The sequence below is a fragment of the Argopecten irradians genome, chromosome 6 (genome assembly GCF_041381155.1).
Source record: "Argopecten irradians isolate NY chromosome 6, Ai_NY, whole genome shotgun sequence".
Taxonomy (NCBI): Eukaryota; Metazoa; Mollusca; class Bivalvia; order Pectinida; family Pectinidae; genus Argopecten; species Argopecten irradians.
In genome coordinates this window covers 44,641,240-44,656,126 of record NC_091139.1, presented here as the reverse complement: position 1 = coordinate 44,656,126, position 14,887 = coordinate 44,641,240, and the positions used below count along the sequence as shown (strand labels likewise).

Below are 14,887 nucleotides of genomic sequence, written 5' to 3'. Positions count from 1 at the left end.
TTAGACTTCAGGCCTCCCCAGATTATCCCTATAGGATATTATTGTTTATGTGTTAGACTTCAGACCTCCCCAGATTATCCCTATAGGATATTATTGTTTATGTGTTAGAATTCAGACCTCACCAGATTATCCCTATAGGATATTATTGTTTATGTGTTAGACTTCAGTCCTCTCCAGATTATCCCTATAGGATACTATTGTTTATGTGTTAGACTTCAGACCTCTCCAGATTATCCCTATAGGATATTATTGTTTATGTGTTAGAATTCAGACCTCACCAGATTATCCCTATAGGATATTATTGTTTATGTGTTAGACTGCAGACCTCCCAAGATTATCCCTATAGGATACTATTGTTTATGTGTTAGACTGCAGACCTCCCCAGATTATCCCTATAGGATATTATTGTTTATGTGTTAGACTGCAGACCTCCCCAGATTATCCCTACAGGATATTATTGTTTATGTGTTAGACTTCAGACCTCCTCAGATTATCCCTATAGGATACTATTGTTTATGTGTTAGACTGCAGACCTCCCCAGATTATCCCTACAGGATATTATTGTTTATGTGTTAGACTTCAGACCTCCCCAGATTATCCCTATAGGATATTATTGTTTATGTGTTAGACTGCAGACCTCCCCAGATTATCCCTATAGGATATTATTGTTTATGTGTTAGACTGCAGACCTCCCAGATTATCCCTATAGGATATTATTGTTTATGTGTTAGACTGCAGACCTCCCCAGATTATCCCAGGATATATTATCCCTAAGTATTATTGTTTATGTGTTAGACTTCAGACCTCCCCAGATTATCCCTATAGGATATTATTGTTTATGTGTTAGACTTCAGACCTCCCCAGATTATCCCTATAGGATATTATTGTTTATGTGTTAGACTTCAGACCTCCCCAGATTATCCCTATAGGATATTATTGTTTATGTGTTAGACTTCAGACCTCCCCAGATTATCCCTATAGGATATTATTGTTTATGTGTTAGACTTAGACTCAACCTCCCAGATTATCCCTATAGGATACTATTGTTTATGTGTTAGACTTCAGACCTCCCCAGATTATCCCTATAGGATACTATTGTTTATGTGTTAGACTTCAGACCTCCCAGATTATCCCTATAGATATTATTGTTTATGTGTTAGAATTCAGACCTCCCCAGATTATCCCTATAGGATATTATTGTTTATGTGTTAGAATTCAGACCTCCCCAGATTATCCCTATAGGATATTATTGTTTATGTGTTAGACTTCAGACCTCCCCAGATTATCCCTATAGGATATTATTGTTTATGTGTTAGACTTCAGACCTCCCCAGATTATCCCTATAGGATATTATTGTTTATGTGTTAGACTTCAGACCTCCCCAGATTATCCCTATAGGATATTATTGTTTATGTGTTAGAATTCAGACCTCCCCAGATTATCCCTATAGGATATTATTGTTTATGTGTTAGACTTCAGACCTCCCCAGATTATCCCTATAGGATATTATTGTTTATGTGTTAGAATTCAGACCTCCCCAGATTATCCCTATAGGATATTATTGTTTATGTGTTAGACTTCAGACCTCCCCAGATTATCCCTATAGGATATTATTGTTTATGTGTTAGAATTCAGACCTCCCCAGATTATCCCTATAGGATATTATTGTTTATGTGTTAGAATTCAGACCTCCCCAGATTATCCCTATAGGATATTATTGTTTATGTGTTAGACTTCAGACCTCCCCAGATTATCCCTACAGGATATTATTGTTTAAGTGTTATACCTCCCCAGATTATCCCTATCCACCACCAGAAGTTGTACTGGACGTTATACCTCCCCAGATTATCCCTATCCACCACCAGAAGTTGTACTGGATGTTATACCTCCCCAGATTATCCCTATCCACCACCAGAAGTTGTACTGGACGTTATACCTCCCTAGATTATCCCTATCCACCACCAGATATCCACCACCAGAAGTTGTACTGGATGTTATACCTCCCCAGATTATCCCTATCCACCACCAGAAGTTGTACTGGATGTTATACCTCCCCAGATTATCCCTATCCACCACCAGAAGTTGTACTGGATGTTATACCTCCCCAGATTATCCCTATCCACCACCAGAAGTTGTACTGGATGTTATACCTCCCCCCAGATTATCCCTATCCACCACCAGAAGTTGTACTGGATGTTATACCTCCCCAGATTATCCCTATCCACCACCAGAAGTTGTACTGGACGTTATACCTCCCCAGATTATCCCTATCCACCACCAGAAGTTGTACTGGACGTTATACCTCCCCAGATTATCCCTATCCACCACCAGAAGTTGTACTGGACGTTATACCTCCCCAGATTATCCCTACCACCACCAGAAGTTGTACTGGACGTTATACCTCCCCAGATTATCCCTATCCACCACCAGAAGTTGTACTGGACGTTATACCTCCCCAGATTATCCCTATCCACCACCAGAAGTTGTACTGGACGTTATACCTCCCCAGATTATCCCTATCCACCACCAGAAGTTATACTGGACGTTATACCTCCCCAGTTTATCCCTATCCACCACCAGAAGTTGTACTGGACGTTATACCTCCCCAGATTATCCCTATCCACCACCAGAAGTTGTACTGGACGTTATACCTCCCCAGATTATCCCTATCCACCACCAGAAGTTATACTGGACGTTATACCTCCCCAGATTATCCCTATCCACCACCAGAAGTTGTACTGGACGTTATACCTCCCCAGATTATCCCTATCCACCACCAGAAGTTGTACTGGACGTTATACCTCCCCAGATTATCCCTATCCACCACCAGAAGTTATACTGGACGTTATACCTCCCCAGTTTATCCCTATCCACCACCAGAAGTTGTACTGGACGTTATACCTCCCCAGATTATCCCTATCCACCACCAGAAGTTGTACTGGACGTTATACCTCCCCAGATTATCCCTATCCACCACCAGAAGTTGTACTGGACGTTATACCTCCCCAGATTATCCCTATCCACCACCAGAAGTTGTACTGGACGTTATACCTCCCCAGATTATCCCTATCCACCACCAGAAGTTGTACTGGACGTTATACCTCCCCAGATTATCCCTATCCACCACCAGAAGTTGTACTGGACGTTATACCTCCCCAGATTATCCCTATCCACCACCAGAAGTTGTACTGGACGTTATACCTCCCCAGAAGCTGTCCTCTTCTATCATGTCCAGACTGTTCTCTATAAGCTCCGCTTCTGAGGCGTAGCCCACAAACTTGTTAAACTGGAAACACTGTGAAGAAATAAATAGTTATTTAATACAATATACAAATTCCCACTCACATTTCCTTTAGACATAATATTGAGAACTAAAGCAAAACGACACTCAAACTCTGGAATCCCATATGGGGCAGTTACCAGGTACTGACTGTAGGTTGATGTTTTTTCTCTGGATACTCTGGCTTTCCTTCACTTTCTGAATCAGGTTTGTCTTTAAATGACATTGACTGTTAGTATGCGAGAGGTTTAACAACACAGAAAAGCTACAAAATTTTTACCTGTATTGAAGCATTGTTACAGTACTCCTTTAGGTCCAATAATATATTGTTTAAAACAATCACAAACAAACAAACGATAGTTCATTTGTCATAACAATACCTTGCCATACTCGGCCACAACTCTGGCAAATATCTTGGTGTAGTGTATGGACTGTTCCCAGTCAAAGTTGCCCTCAGCCTTGGGGTCCTTACTGAAGTATGTTTTGAGGAAATAGCACACACTTTTATTCATCGTCGTGTTTGTCTTGGACTTGATCAGGTTCTTTGTTTTACTCTCCAGGATGTCACACAAACACGATGTGGAGAACGCCTGAAAAAGTAAAATTATATAAATAAATAAAACATAATTGAATTAGATCTTTCTGGTTTTTTCTTAATTACTTTCTTTAATTACACTATTCACAGTGACTGTCAAAATTTTTATATATCAAAAGTTTAACCGATACTTTTTTGTGAAATCTAACTTTTAAAAAAAGTTTTACTGACTGCAAAATGCACAAAAATTAAAAATCAAATGTAGTTCATAAGTTGTTTTACAGTCGTTGTCTACTTCAGTTTTTTTATATCTTGTAATAATCGAGCCCTATTCATCAAAACAAAAAGCACTGACTTGAGTCAAATCTGTTTGCATTTTAATAGTTTGTCTCAAGAAATTGAGGCTAGGTCTGATTAAATTCATTTAAATAAGAGGCAATAATTCCACGAGAGAGAGGAGCGTGTTTCTGTGTAAATGTAGACCCTACCCTGAGCATGTCCATGGTGGGACTGGTTTTAAGGTATCGCTCCAGGTATATAGCATACTCCTCCCAGTCCTCCGCTAACTTCACCATTCTGGCCAGGTCTGCAAACGTCTGGTTCGCCTAGAATTCACATATATACAAACAGTGGGTTTGCAAGTTGAAAGTTCTATTTACAATAAATGTAAGATATATGAAATGTGTATTTTTACACTGAATTTAAGAGATTATAACACATTATTATAGAGAATACATGGTTAGTAAAGTAAGAAAAAGTTCCGTCAGACTACAACTGTCAGTAAACATAGATAGATGAGGGTCTGTGGTATGTTGAACCTACCCCTCTGATGATTTCCCGGACAGCTGGCGTATCTGGGGCGTATGGAATCTTTCCTAAGACCACTGGTCGCAGATTTTTCCATAAAATCTGTGTGTTCACATTGGAATTCATCAGTTCGACTAACTCCATACACACCGGCGCTGGAAATAGGAAGGGCATGGTAAATCTTTACATCTTACAGAGTTATCTGCCCTTGACCATAAGTATGGATTATTAATAATTAGTTTGTGTGTAAAAATTTCCTTACACACAATTGTTATCTAACCATAAGTCTAAAAGTATATAACTTGGTAATATGTAAAGGAGTCAATGGACTAAATAAAAATATTGTTACCATGAAGAATATTAAAATTTGCAACATGAATTTGGTTTAGTAGTTATACTCAATGACTAGAGTCAAATTTTTCGTTCAGGTGAAAAACTTACCATTACAAATTAAAATTCCTTAGTTAAAATTAAAACACGTGTCCTACTGAGTTGGAGATATTGTCTGAGAAGATTTACTGTTGATACATTAACATGCTACAGTACTTTACTTACAGTTAGGTCCGTAATCATTCTTCCCTTTGTTTTTGCCGTCTTTAATGTCCGGCCGGTTGAAGGAATTAAATCGCTCTAAGATATCCATAGACTTGCCAGTCTGCATTTGCATGAATGAATTTCTACCACAAACAAATTTCCCCATCTGTTCCATGATTACTTGGGTACTGGGCTTTCCTCTCTTGGAAAAGAAGTCTATCAGGTCTTGAATCGGCTTCTCAAAGGCAGCTGCATCCGTTGAGTCAAGCTCCTTTACCTTTAACAATAAAGTAATGGGTTTAATGCTGAATCACTGCTTATTGCATGCTGTGCACTGCTCTAAAATTCTGAAAATGTGTTATTGTAACCTAGATTAATTAAGTCTCTTACAATCTACTATCAGCTATCTACCAGAATAGAAGTTGCCGAGTGGTTAAGATGTCTGACCATCTATACCAAAATAGCAGTTGCCAAGTGGTTAAGATGTCTGACCATCTACCAAAATAGCAGTTGCCAAGTGGTTAAGATGTCTGACCATCTATACCAAAATAGCAGTTGCCAAGTGGTTAAGATGTCTGACCATCTACCAGAATAGAAGTTGCCGAGTGGTTAAGATGTCTGACCATCTATACCAAAATAGCAGTTGCCAAGTGGTTAAGATGTCTGACCATCTACCAAAATAGCAGTTGCCAAGTAGTTAAGATGTCTGACCATCTACCAAAATAGCAGTTGCCAAGTGGTTAAGATGTCTGACCATCTACCAAAATAGCAGTTGCCAAGTAGTTAAGATGTCTGACCATCTACCAAAATAGCAGTTGCCAAGTGGTTAAGATGTCTGACCATCTACCAAAATAGCAGTTGCCAAGTGGTTAAGATGTCGACCATCTACCAAAATAGCAGTTGCCAAGTGGTTAAGATGTCTGACATTTTTAAACATTAGTCTGCCACCTCTGGATAGAAGTGACCAAGTGATTAGGGTTTCTGACTTTCTACCACTAGCCCTCAAACTCTAGATAGAAGCGGCCAAGTGATTAGGGTTTTTGACTTTCTACCACTAGCCCTCAAACTCTGGATAGAAGTGGCAAAGTGATTAGGGTTTCTGACTTTCTACCACTAGCCCTCAAACTCTGGATAGAAGTGGCCAAGTGATTAGGGTTTCTGACTTTCTAGAAGCGGCCAAGTGATTAGGGTTTTTGACTTTCTACCACTAGCCCTCAAACTCTGGATAGAAGTGGCAAAGTGATTAGGGTTTCTGACTTTCTACCACTAGCCCTCAAACTCTGGATAGAAGTGGCCAAGTGATTAGGGTTTCTGACTTTCTACCACTAGCAAAGTGATTAGGGTTTCTGACTTTCTACCACTAGCCCTCAAACTCTGGATAGAAGTGGCCAAGTGATTAGGGTTTCTGATTTTCTACCACTAGCCCTCAAACTCTGGATAGAAGTGATCAAGTGATTAGGGTTTCTGACTTTCTACCACTAGCAAAGTGATTAGGGTTTCTGACTTTCTACCACTAGCCCTCAAACTCTGGATAGAAGTGGCCAATAGGTTAAGGTTTCTGACTTTCTACCACTAGCCCTAAAACTCTGGATAGAAGTGGCCAAGTGATTAGGGTTTCTGATTTTCTACCACTTTCTCTAAAACTCTAGATAGAAGTGGCCAAGTGATTAGGGTTTTTGACTTTCTACCACTAGCTCTCAAACTCTGGATAGAAGTGGCCAAGTGATTAAGGTGGCTGACATTCTACCACTAGCCCTCAATCTCTGGATAAAAGTGGCCAAGTGGTCAAGGTGTCTGACATTCTACTATTTTGCCCTTCAAAAATTGGTCAGAAACTTGCGACCTACTATAGGAAACACAATAATCTACTACAACCACATGGTAACTGCCTAAATATTAAGGACAACAGGTGGAGGACTAGTGGCAGAATATCAATTCTTCTACTTGGCCATAGTGACACATTTCAGACAATGCCTGTCAATATATGAAACATTACAATTTCAGCACAGACTAACCACTCGGTCTGGATGATCTCAGTAACATTTATCTTACTTACATTATGGGTGTTCACAGCAATACCTAACTTTACTTAGATCTTGTGCGATCACAGCCATATTTAGCTTTATACTCACATCTTTAAAGAGAACTTTTAATTTCCCGTAGATCTTTGTGACGTTTGGTATTTTTCCAGTATTCATAAAGACAAACCGTAAAACCTAAAATGTAAATCCAATAAGTTGTAATTGAATAATGTTCCATGAAAAGACTAAAACAAATATGATGCAGAGTACAATGGAAATCATAAGGCACTTCCGTAAGATAGTTACACATCCTTCGATCATATAAAAAAGGAACTGAAAGATAGATGGACCAATAAAGAACCTAATTTCTATATGGGGAACCTGCATCTTAATGCGGCACTTAAAGTACTTAAGATGTACACATATTTTTAACACAATAATTTCAATACACTTCCATGCAAGAATATTATCTAAAACTTTTTCTCATATGGTTTTACAAAAGACAAAATCTTTACAATATATGTCTGATTCATACAATTCATGCTAAAATTGCATAAACTTTTTTTTATGTTAAGTTATGAGCATACTTTCTATCATTTGTACAACTAGATGTTTACCTGAAAGATGAAATGCTGGATGCTGTATCTATTCTTGAAGAGTTCATACAACTTGACAAGATGAGCTTCTGGAATGCGACAAAGTTCAGCTTGGACGGTTCGTCGAGCAGCTGTGTCCTTGAACCTGAACGACTCCAACATTGAATCGGAGGAACAGATGAAGTCGCGGACTTCAGCGGCATTTTTCTTGGGACCAACTGACCTCCCAATCCTGGGACAAACCTCAAAGTCTCGCAATACGTCACTCAGGTGGGGGCGGCTGAACTGTCAAATTTAGTAAGGTACTGGTATTAAATATTAAATATACAACCAATGAGGAGGGGACGGCTGAACTGTCAAATTTAGTACAGTACTGATAAACATTAAATCCTGTGTCATAGAGAAGAGACTAAGAATCATTACTGATAGGCAATTTAATATTTGTAATCCAACTTTTGTTTAGTACTTCTGACAGCACTAATCTGATGTCTAAATGCCATCCCTTTAACATCCTGGTAAGTAAAACACTACATATATATTAGTTTATATTGGATCTTTGACTTATCAACATGCTAAATACCTATGCTTAAGCTAATCAGTTACACTTAGTAAGTAAACCATCCACATATTCCCCATCCTTACCTGACTAAAATCTATGGATGCGTTCAGCAGGTTGACTAACGAGGTTTCTGTCAATGTGATGTTGTTGCTGACGATTTCCTGAACAAGTTCTCGTGGATTTTTGAAAAGACTGAGTACCTTAACATGGCCTGAAACAGATTTGTAGATTTATATAGGAACTATTGGCGTGCAGGATATCACAAAACAGTATGACAGTACGGATTAAAATATCATACTATAAATCAAATTCCTTTCATGTTTAATTTATTTTCGCAAATTTCACATTTAAAGGAAATTAGCAAAAGTTTATCTCTGTGAATTAAAATCTACTTCAACTATATATTACTAGTAAAGGTGGTTCCACTGATTTTTGAAATTCACAAAATTAAATCTTGTGAAATTAATTAGCTACGAATGAATATTAGTTTACAGTAGATGTATACGCACTTCACATAGAATAAGTTTTAATGGGAATCATTCATGTATCACGTGATACCTAATAACGTTTGTACCGGACTAGTATCTCTAGTGGTGATAGAACGTAACTATTTGTAATCTTCCCGTTGAAATAACGTTAGCGTCGGATATCATCTTTTGACGTAATTCCATCACCAATAGAAACAATAGTCCCCCACAACCGTTATGAGGTATTACAGGGTACGTGAATTATTCCCATTGTATCGTTGATGTTAATAAATCATTTCCTTACGTCATTCACCCCCTAAAGACATTAATGGAGCCTTCTAGTACTAAGGTAGGAACAGTCCATTAGGAGAGTACAGGGGGTGAGTAACCTAAACAGGTATGATACAGATATAAAACACAACCACATTTAGGTTTATTTTTATTCCTAAATTGATATCTACTCTATTTTCACCACCTTGTTAATTAATCTCACCCTGGGTTGAGCCGTTCATGATTTTTGCGGACAGAGAAGATATAATGTCCCAGGTTCCGATCAGGTCCAGAATCAGCTTCCGGTCCATGTTATTGTTTAAGACGTCCGTGACATCTTCAACAAGCTTCGTCATTCTATCATCACAAAATCAAAGAGGATAAAATAACCAATGTATTAAGGTTCTTACTTTGCATTCTATTATCACAATTTGACATTGAAAATAAAGAAGTATTTTGTTCACTACAAATTCAAAGTACAAATCACTGCTAATACAAATAAGTCAACATTAACTCAATATGAAATAACTAGCATATCCTCTTTAATACCAAATACTTGCTGTTCCGAGCTAAAATGTTCACCCTACATTTTATTTTAACCATAGTACTAGTCTTGCTGTTCTTACAGCTGGCTAAATGATGGAGGGTGGAAAGGGGGAGAGAACTCTGTTTATCTCAGACCACTCTGTCCGAAGTAAATTTTTATAATCTATAATTTTCAGGTACCCACTAAATTGTAACCCAGAGCAAAATAGATATTGTATTGTAAGTTAGTAATGAGGTTTGACTAGCCTTTATATGTACATTTATTTGAAAATACATAATATGTATAAAAATTCATAGTTATGCAAATAAGACCCCCCCACAACTTTTGACCTTTATTTCTTCCCTGGGTTGAGGTCACATACAGTACCTAACTTTTGCCCAAATCTGATTGATAGTCTCACAACAGTTTCAATAACAGACAATAAAAAGAAATATTGAAAGCATGCTGGCCTTGACTTACAGTGAATCTTTGTAGTCGGCTGTAGGTGTGACTGTCTCGTAGCAAGTGTTATTGAAGGTACAGAAAAACGACTGAAGGAACGGCACAATACCTACACTCGGCATCGACTTCCCGTCAAAATGGCCTGGTACAACAGAAAAGGGTAATATTTAGTTAAAAAAAATATTAATAATGAAAAGACTGGGGGATAAAAAATCATTCTTGTCACAAAAATTTAATTTTTACCCAGATTGTTTACATCAAAATCTTAATTTTTTGACTCGCAAAAATGGCAGGCTATAAACTTGAGGTTAACTTACATTCTGGATGGTTCCACTTGAGGTCAGGACGAGTTCGTACTCCAACCAGTACAAAGACAAGGATCAGCGGGGCGAGCACTTCCACCAACCAACGGTACTGTAGGATTAAGACTAAAGATTTAATATTGGAAAGACTTTTTAAACAGATTCTCATATTTCAACCCATAGAACATGTAATTGAGTCACAAATAAAATGTATCATTACACCAAGTTTATTTTCTAATTGAGTCACAGAGCCCAATAAAATGTATCATTACACCAAGTTTATTTTCTAATTGAGTCACAGAGCCCAATAAAATGTATCATTACACCAAGTTTATTTTCTAATTGAGTCACAGAGCCCAATAAAATGTATCATTACACCAAGTTTATTTTCTAATTGAGTCACAGAGCCCAATAAAATGTATCATTACACCACGTTTATTTTCTAATTGAGTCACAGAGCCCAATAAAATGTATCATTACACCAAGTTTATTTTCTAATTGAGTCACAGAGCCCAATAAAATGTATCATTACACCAAGTTTATTTTCTAATTGAGTCACAGAGCCCAATAAAATGTATCATTACACCAAGTTTATTTTCTAATTGAGTCACAGAGCCCAATAAAATGTATCATTACACCAAGTTTATTTTCTAATTGAGTCACAGAGCCCAATAAAATGTATCATTACACCAAGTTTATTTTCTAATTGAGTCACAGAGCCCAATAAAATGTATCATTACACCAAGTTTATTTTCTAATTGAGTCACAGAGCCCAATAAAATGTATCATTACACCAAGTTTATTTTCTAATTGAGTCACAGAGCCCAATAAAATGTATCATTACACCAAGTTTATTTTCTAATTGAGTCACAGAGCCCAATAAAATGTATCATTACACCAAGTTTATTTTCTCACATCTCTATATGGTTTCCGGAAACCAAAAATCAAGATTTTCATGAAACACCATTTATTGTCAGTACCTATCAGGAATTTACAAACAACTTTTTAGTCACTGGTATCAGCCGAATAGAAAAGGCGCTTCTGTGATAAAATTTTTAAAGTCAAGGCCAAAAATTATGTTTTCATGGCTCTATGCCCGTTTTTCAGATGGCAATCATGATAGACAATTGAAATTAAAACATTTATAGTACGACAATAATTTCTACAACAGCATGAAGAGTAAGATAAACCTTTTGTCGCCATCTCAGGGTGAAGTTCTTCCACAGCAGTAAAGATAACTGATTTCCAAATCCCATCTTCTTGAAACCTACGACATCCTAAAAGTAGAAGAAAGAATGGTGATAATGTTTTTGATAATTGTAAAATTTTACTCAGTTTTCTGTTGAGATATTAACACGAGATTTCCAATTAGGGTACAAAATAAATGATATCTCGTGTTACCGCTATACATAAATAGAAACAAAAAGTTGAAAAAGTAATTTTGAAATACATTGTACATACCACTAATTGCTTTATTAAGATGTTAATTGAATTCCATTTTCGTGGTCAAATACCAGCTGAAGACTTCCAACTTCTAACTGCATCCATAATCCAAACACACAAGTTAATCCAGAGAATTTTTCAATGACTCACAGAGGTATAAAGCACAGTACAACTAAAACTGGACACTTTAACATCCACAGGTAATTACTGTTTTCACTCCAATTTAGAAAAAATAATTTCCATGACTTCAATGTATAATATAACCTGCTCCATGTAAAGATGGTTTTCTCCGAGTTAAGCACGATTAAAACCCTGGCTGAGGGATGAGTCGGTGATCCTACTATAGGACAGGTACCCGTTGACATACACCACTTCCTTGTAGAAACAGGTATCCCCTCGGGGTCGTACGGTCTCATCAGAACTGGCCCCTCAGGCCGCACGGTCTTAAATCACGTGATCTCAGGTAAATTGTCTTAGCCACCAGAATCACACCTTACTTTATTATTGAATTCTAAACACTACAAAATAGTATGTTTACCCCCTAAGTAATTACTACATCACAGCTACACAAGGACACTGAATGTCGACTTTGAAAGACATTGGACCAATATTCTATTTCTTCTTCAAGAATCTTATATTTATAAAGCCAATGGTTGTTTCCCTTTTTTCTTTCGAGTTTTACATTTTTCTTTTTTTTCCTTTTTCATATTTTCACATCTTTATAATCAGTATGGGAAACAATGAATTAACATCAGCTGGTTCATTTTATTTATATACGAAAATTTTATTTGTAGTTCAACAGATCCCACTTTAATTAATAAATCAATTCTAAATTGAGAAACACCTATCTAAAAGATATTGTTTTACAAGTAAATGTTATAATCCAATGTGTTTTACTATGGAACTGGCGGGCATGAATCAGGCCAAATATAACTGTAGCCCTAACACCACATACCCTTTGGGAGTAGATATCAGTGACACCACCGTCCCTATATCTACCCCTACATCTCTAGATAACTTATAATCACCGCCTCAGGCCCTAAACTTACAATATAGATATAGGTATAAAGTGACAGCTTCCTTAACTCAACCATAGTCAGATCTCTAGAAGATTCTTATCTTACAAAAGGCTGGATTTAATTGTAGAGATCATATTGTTATAGAATAGGAAGAAAATGCAGAATTTTTTGAAATTAACATAATTATTTCAGCAGTTACCAGTACCATTAGCATGTTTGTGGTAGAAATGTACCAAAATAATATTCCGTTGAACTGCATTTTCTGCATGTTGTTGTAAAATTATAACTGTTTATAACAAGTTTTATGCTTTAATTTTATCATGCCATATAGTAAGCCTGATTACAATGTAAAATTTCAGTGACAATATCAATCGGATTAAAACCAGACTTTCAATACACTCATGCTATGGGGGATTTTTATCAGGTTGATCCAGTATATACCAGATAACAATTTATCATTGTGAATTATAGTCTGTTGAAATAAAACCAAGTCGGACATGTTCTTTGTGTGTATTTCTTACACGAAATTTAGATAGACTTCTGACTCCTAAAATTGATATACTTTTAGTAATGGTTCCCTGCCATCTACTGTCATCTTGTCAGGGTGGGCGGTACGCGGCGCTCTGTCAGGACCTATTTAGAATTTACAATGTGTTTCTATAGGACAATTCTTCTATCCTGATTATTGCTACAACCATAACAAAATAAACGCTTCTACAAAATTTCCTCTTTTCTTTTCCTTCTCATGTGCCATATGGCACTAACACTGTTTTTTTTGTAAACCCATAACATAGTGACATAGCTCAGACATAGGCAAAAATGAATGGAGTCAAATTGGTCAATGAAAAAAGTGTTTTTAAAAGCAGCACAAGTACATGTTGTGTAGTTAATGGACGTTGTCACTCTGTAAATATTTCTTACCCCCCTGGGTATATATAAATATTTATACCTACTATATCACTGACTGACCGCTGAGGTCATCGTTGCTATAACACAACAGTGATCATCACTACACTAACATCACCGATCCTCACCTCACACAATCTACTCAATGTTTCATCATTTTGAAACTTATTCTGAAATATTGTCCTTAAAGCATAATTTTACATATGGAGGCTTCATGTCCTTGGTTTGCATGGTAACATTTACGGTAGGTATGACTCATGCCCAGTACCACATACCAGTGTACTACGGCTCCGGCCCAGTACCACATACCAGTGTACTACGGCTCCGGCCCAGTACCACATACCAGTGTACTACGGCTCCGGCCCAGTACCACATACCAGTGTACTACGGCTCCGGCCCAGTACCACATACCAGTGTACTACGGCTCCGGCCCAGTACCACATACCAGTGTACTACGGCTCCGGCCCAGTACCACATACCAGTGTACTACGGCTCCGGCCCAGTACCACATACCAGTGTACTACGGCTCCGGCCCAGTACCACATACCAGTGTACTACGGCTCCGGCCCAGTACCACATCAGTGTATATACCAGTGTACACTACGGCTCCGGCCCAGTACCACATACCAGTGTACTACGGCTCCGGCCCAGTACCACATACCAGTGTACTACGGCTCCGGCCCAGTACCACATACCAGTGTACTACGGCTCCGGCCCAGTACCACATACCAGTGTACTACGGCTCCAGCCCAGTACCACATACCAGTATACTACGGCTCCGGCCCAGTACCACATACCAGTATACTACGGCTCCGGCCCAGTACCACATACCAGTATACTACGGCTCCGGCCCAGTACCACATACCAGTATACTACGCTCCGGCCCAGTACCACATACCAGTATACTACGGCTCCGGCCCAGTACCACATACCAGTATACTACGGCTCCGGCCCAGTACCACATACCAGTATACTACGGCTCCGGCCCAGTACCTCATACCAGTATACTACGGCTCCGGCCCAGTACCACATACCAGTATACTACGGCTCCGGCCCAGTACCACATACCAGTATACTACGGCTCCGGCCCAGTACCTCATACCAGTATACTACGGCTACGGCCCAGTACCACATACCAGTATACTATGGCTCTGGCCCAA

The 14,887-nt window shown here is 38.1% G+C and overlaps 1 protein-coding gene across 1 annotated transcript in view; it reads right to left on the bottom strand.

Moving 5' to 3' along the window:
* The window catches only part of LOC138326015 (phospholipid-transporting ATPase ABCA1-like), a 47,118-nt gene extending 32,872 nt beyond the window's left edge, over window positions 1-14,246 (bottom strand). The window contains exons 1-12 of the mRNA XM_069272109.1: window positions 11,550-14,246; window positions 10,375-10,471; window positions 10,076-10,199; window positions 9,293-9,426; window positions 8,416-8,543; window positions 7,795-8,058; window positions 7,289-7,372; window positions 5,178-5,433; window positions 4,638-4,777; window positions 4,304-4,420; window positions 3,661-3,870; window positions 3,202-3,295 (exon numbers count right to left, since the gene is read on the bottom strand). Of these exons, the coding sequence (XP_069128210.1) occupies window positions 3,202-3,295; window positions 3,661-3,870; window positions 4,304-4,420; window positions 4,638-4,777; window positions 5,178-5,433; window positions 7,289-7,372; window positions 7,795-8,058; window positions 8,416-8,543; window positions 9,293-9,426; window positions 10,076-10,199; window positions 10,375-10,471; window positions 11,550-11,615 (1,714 nt within the window). The 5' untranslated portion in view covers window positions 11,616-14,246. The remainder of the gene's footprint in view (window positions 1-3,201; window positions 3,296-3,660; window positions 3,871-4,303; window positions 4,421-4,637; window positions 4,778-5,177; window positions 5,434-7,288; window positions 7,373-7,794; window positions 8,059-8,415; window positions 8,544-9,292; window positions 9,427-10,075; window positions 10,200-10,374; window positions 10,472-11,549) is intronic.
* Between the last annotated feature and the right edge of the window lie 641 nt (window positions 14,247-14,887).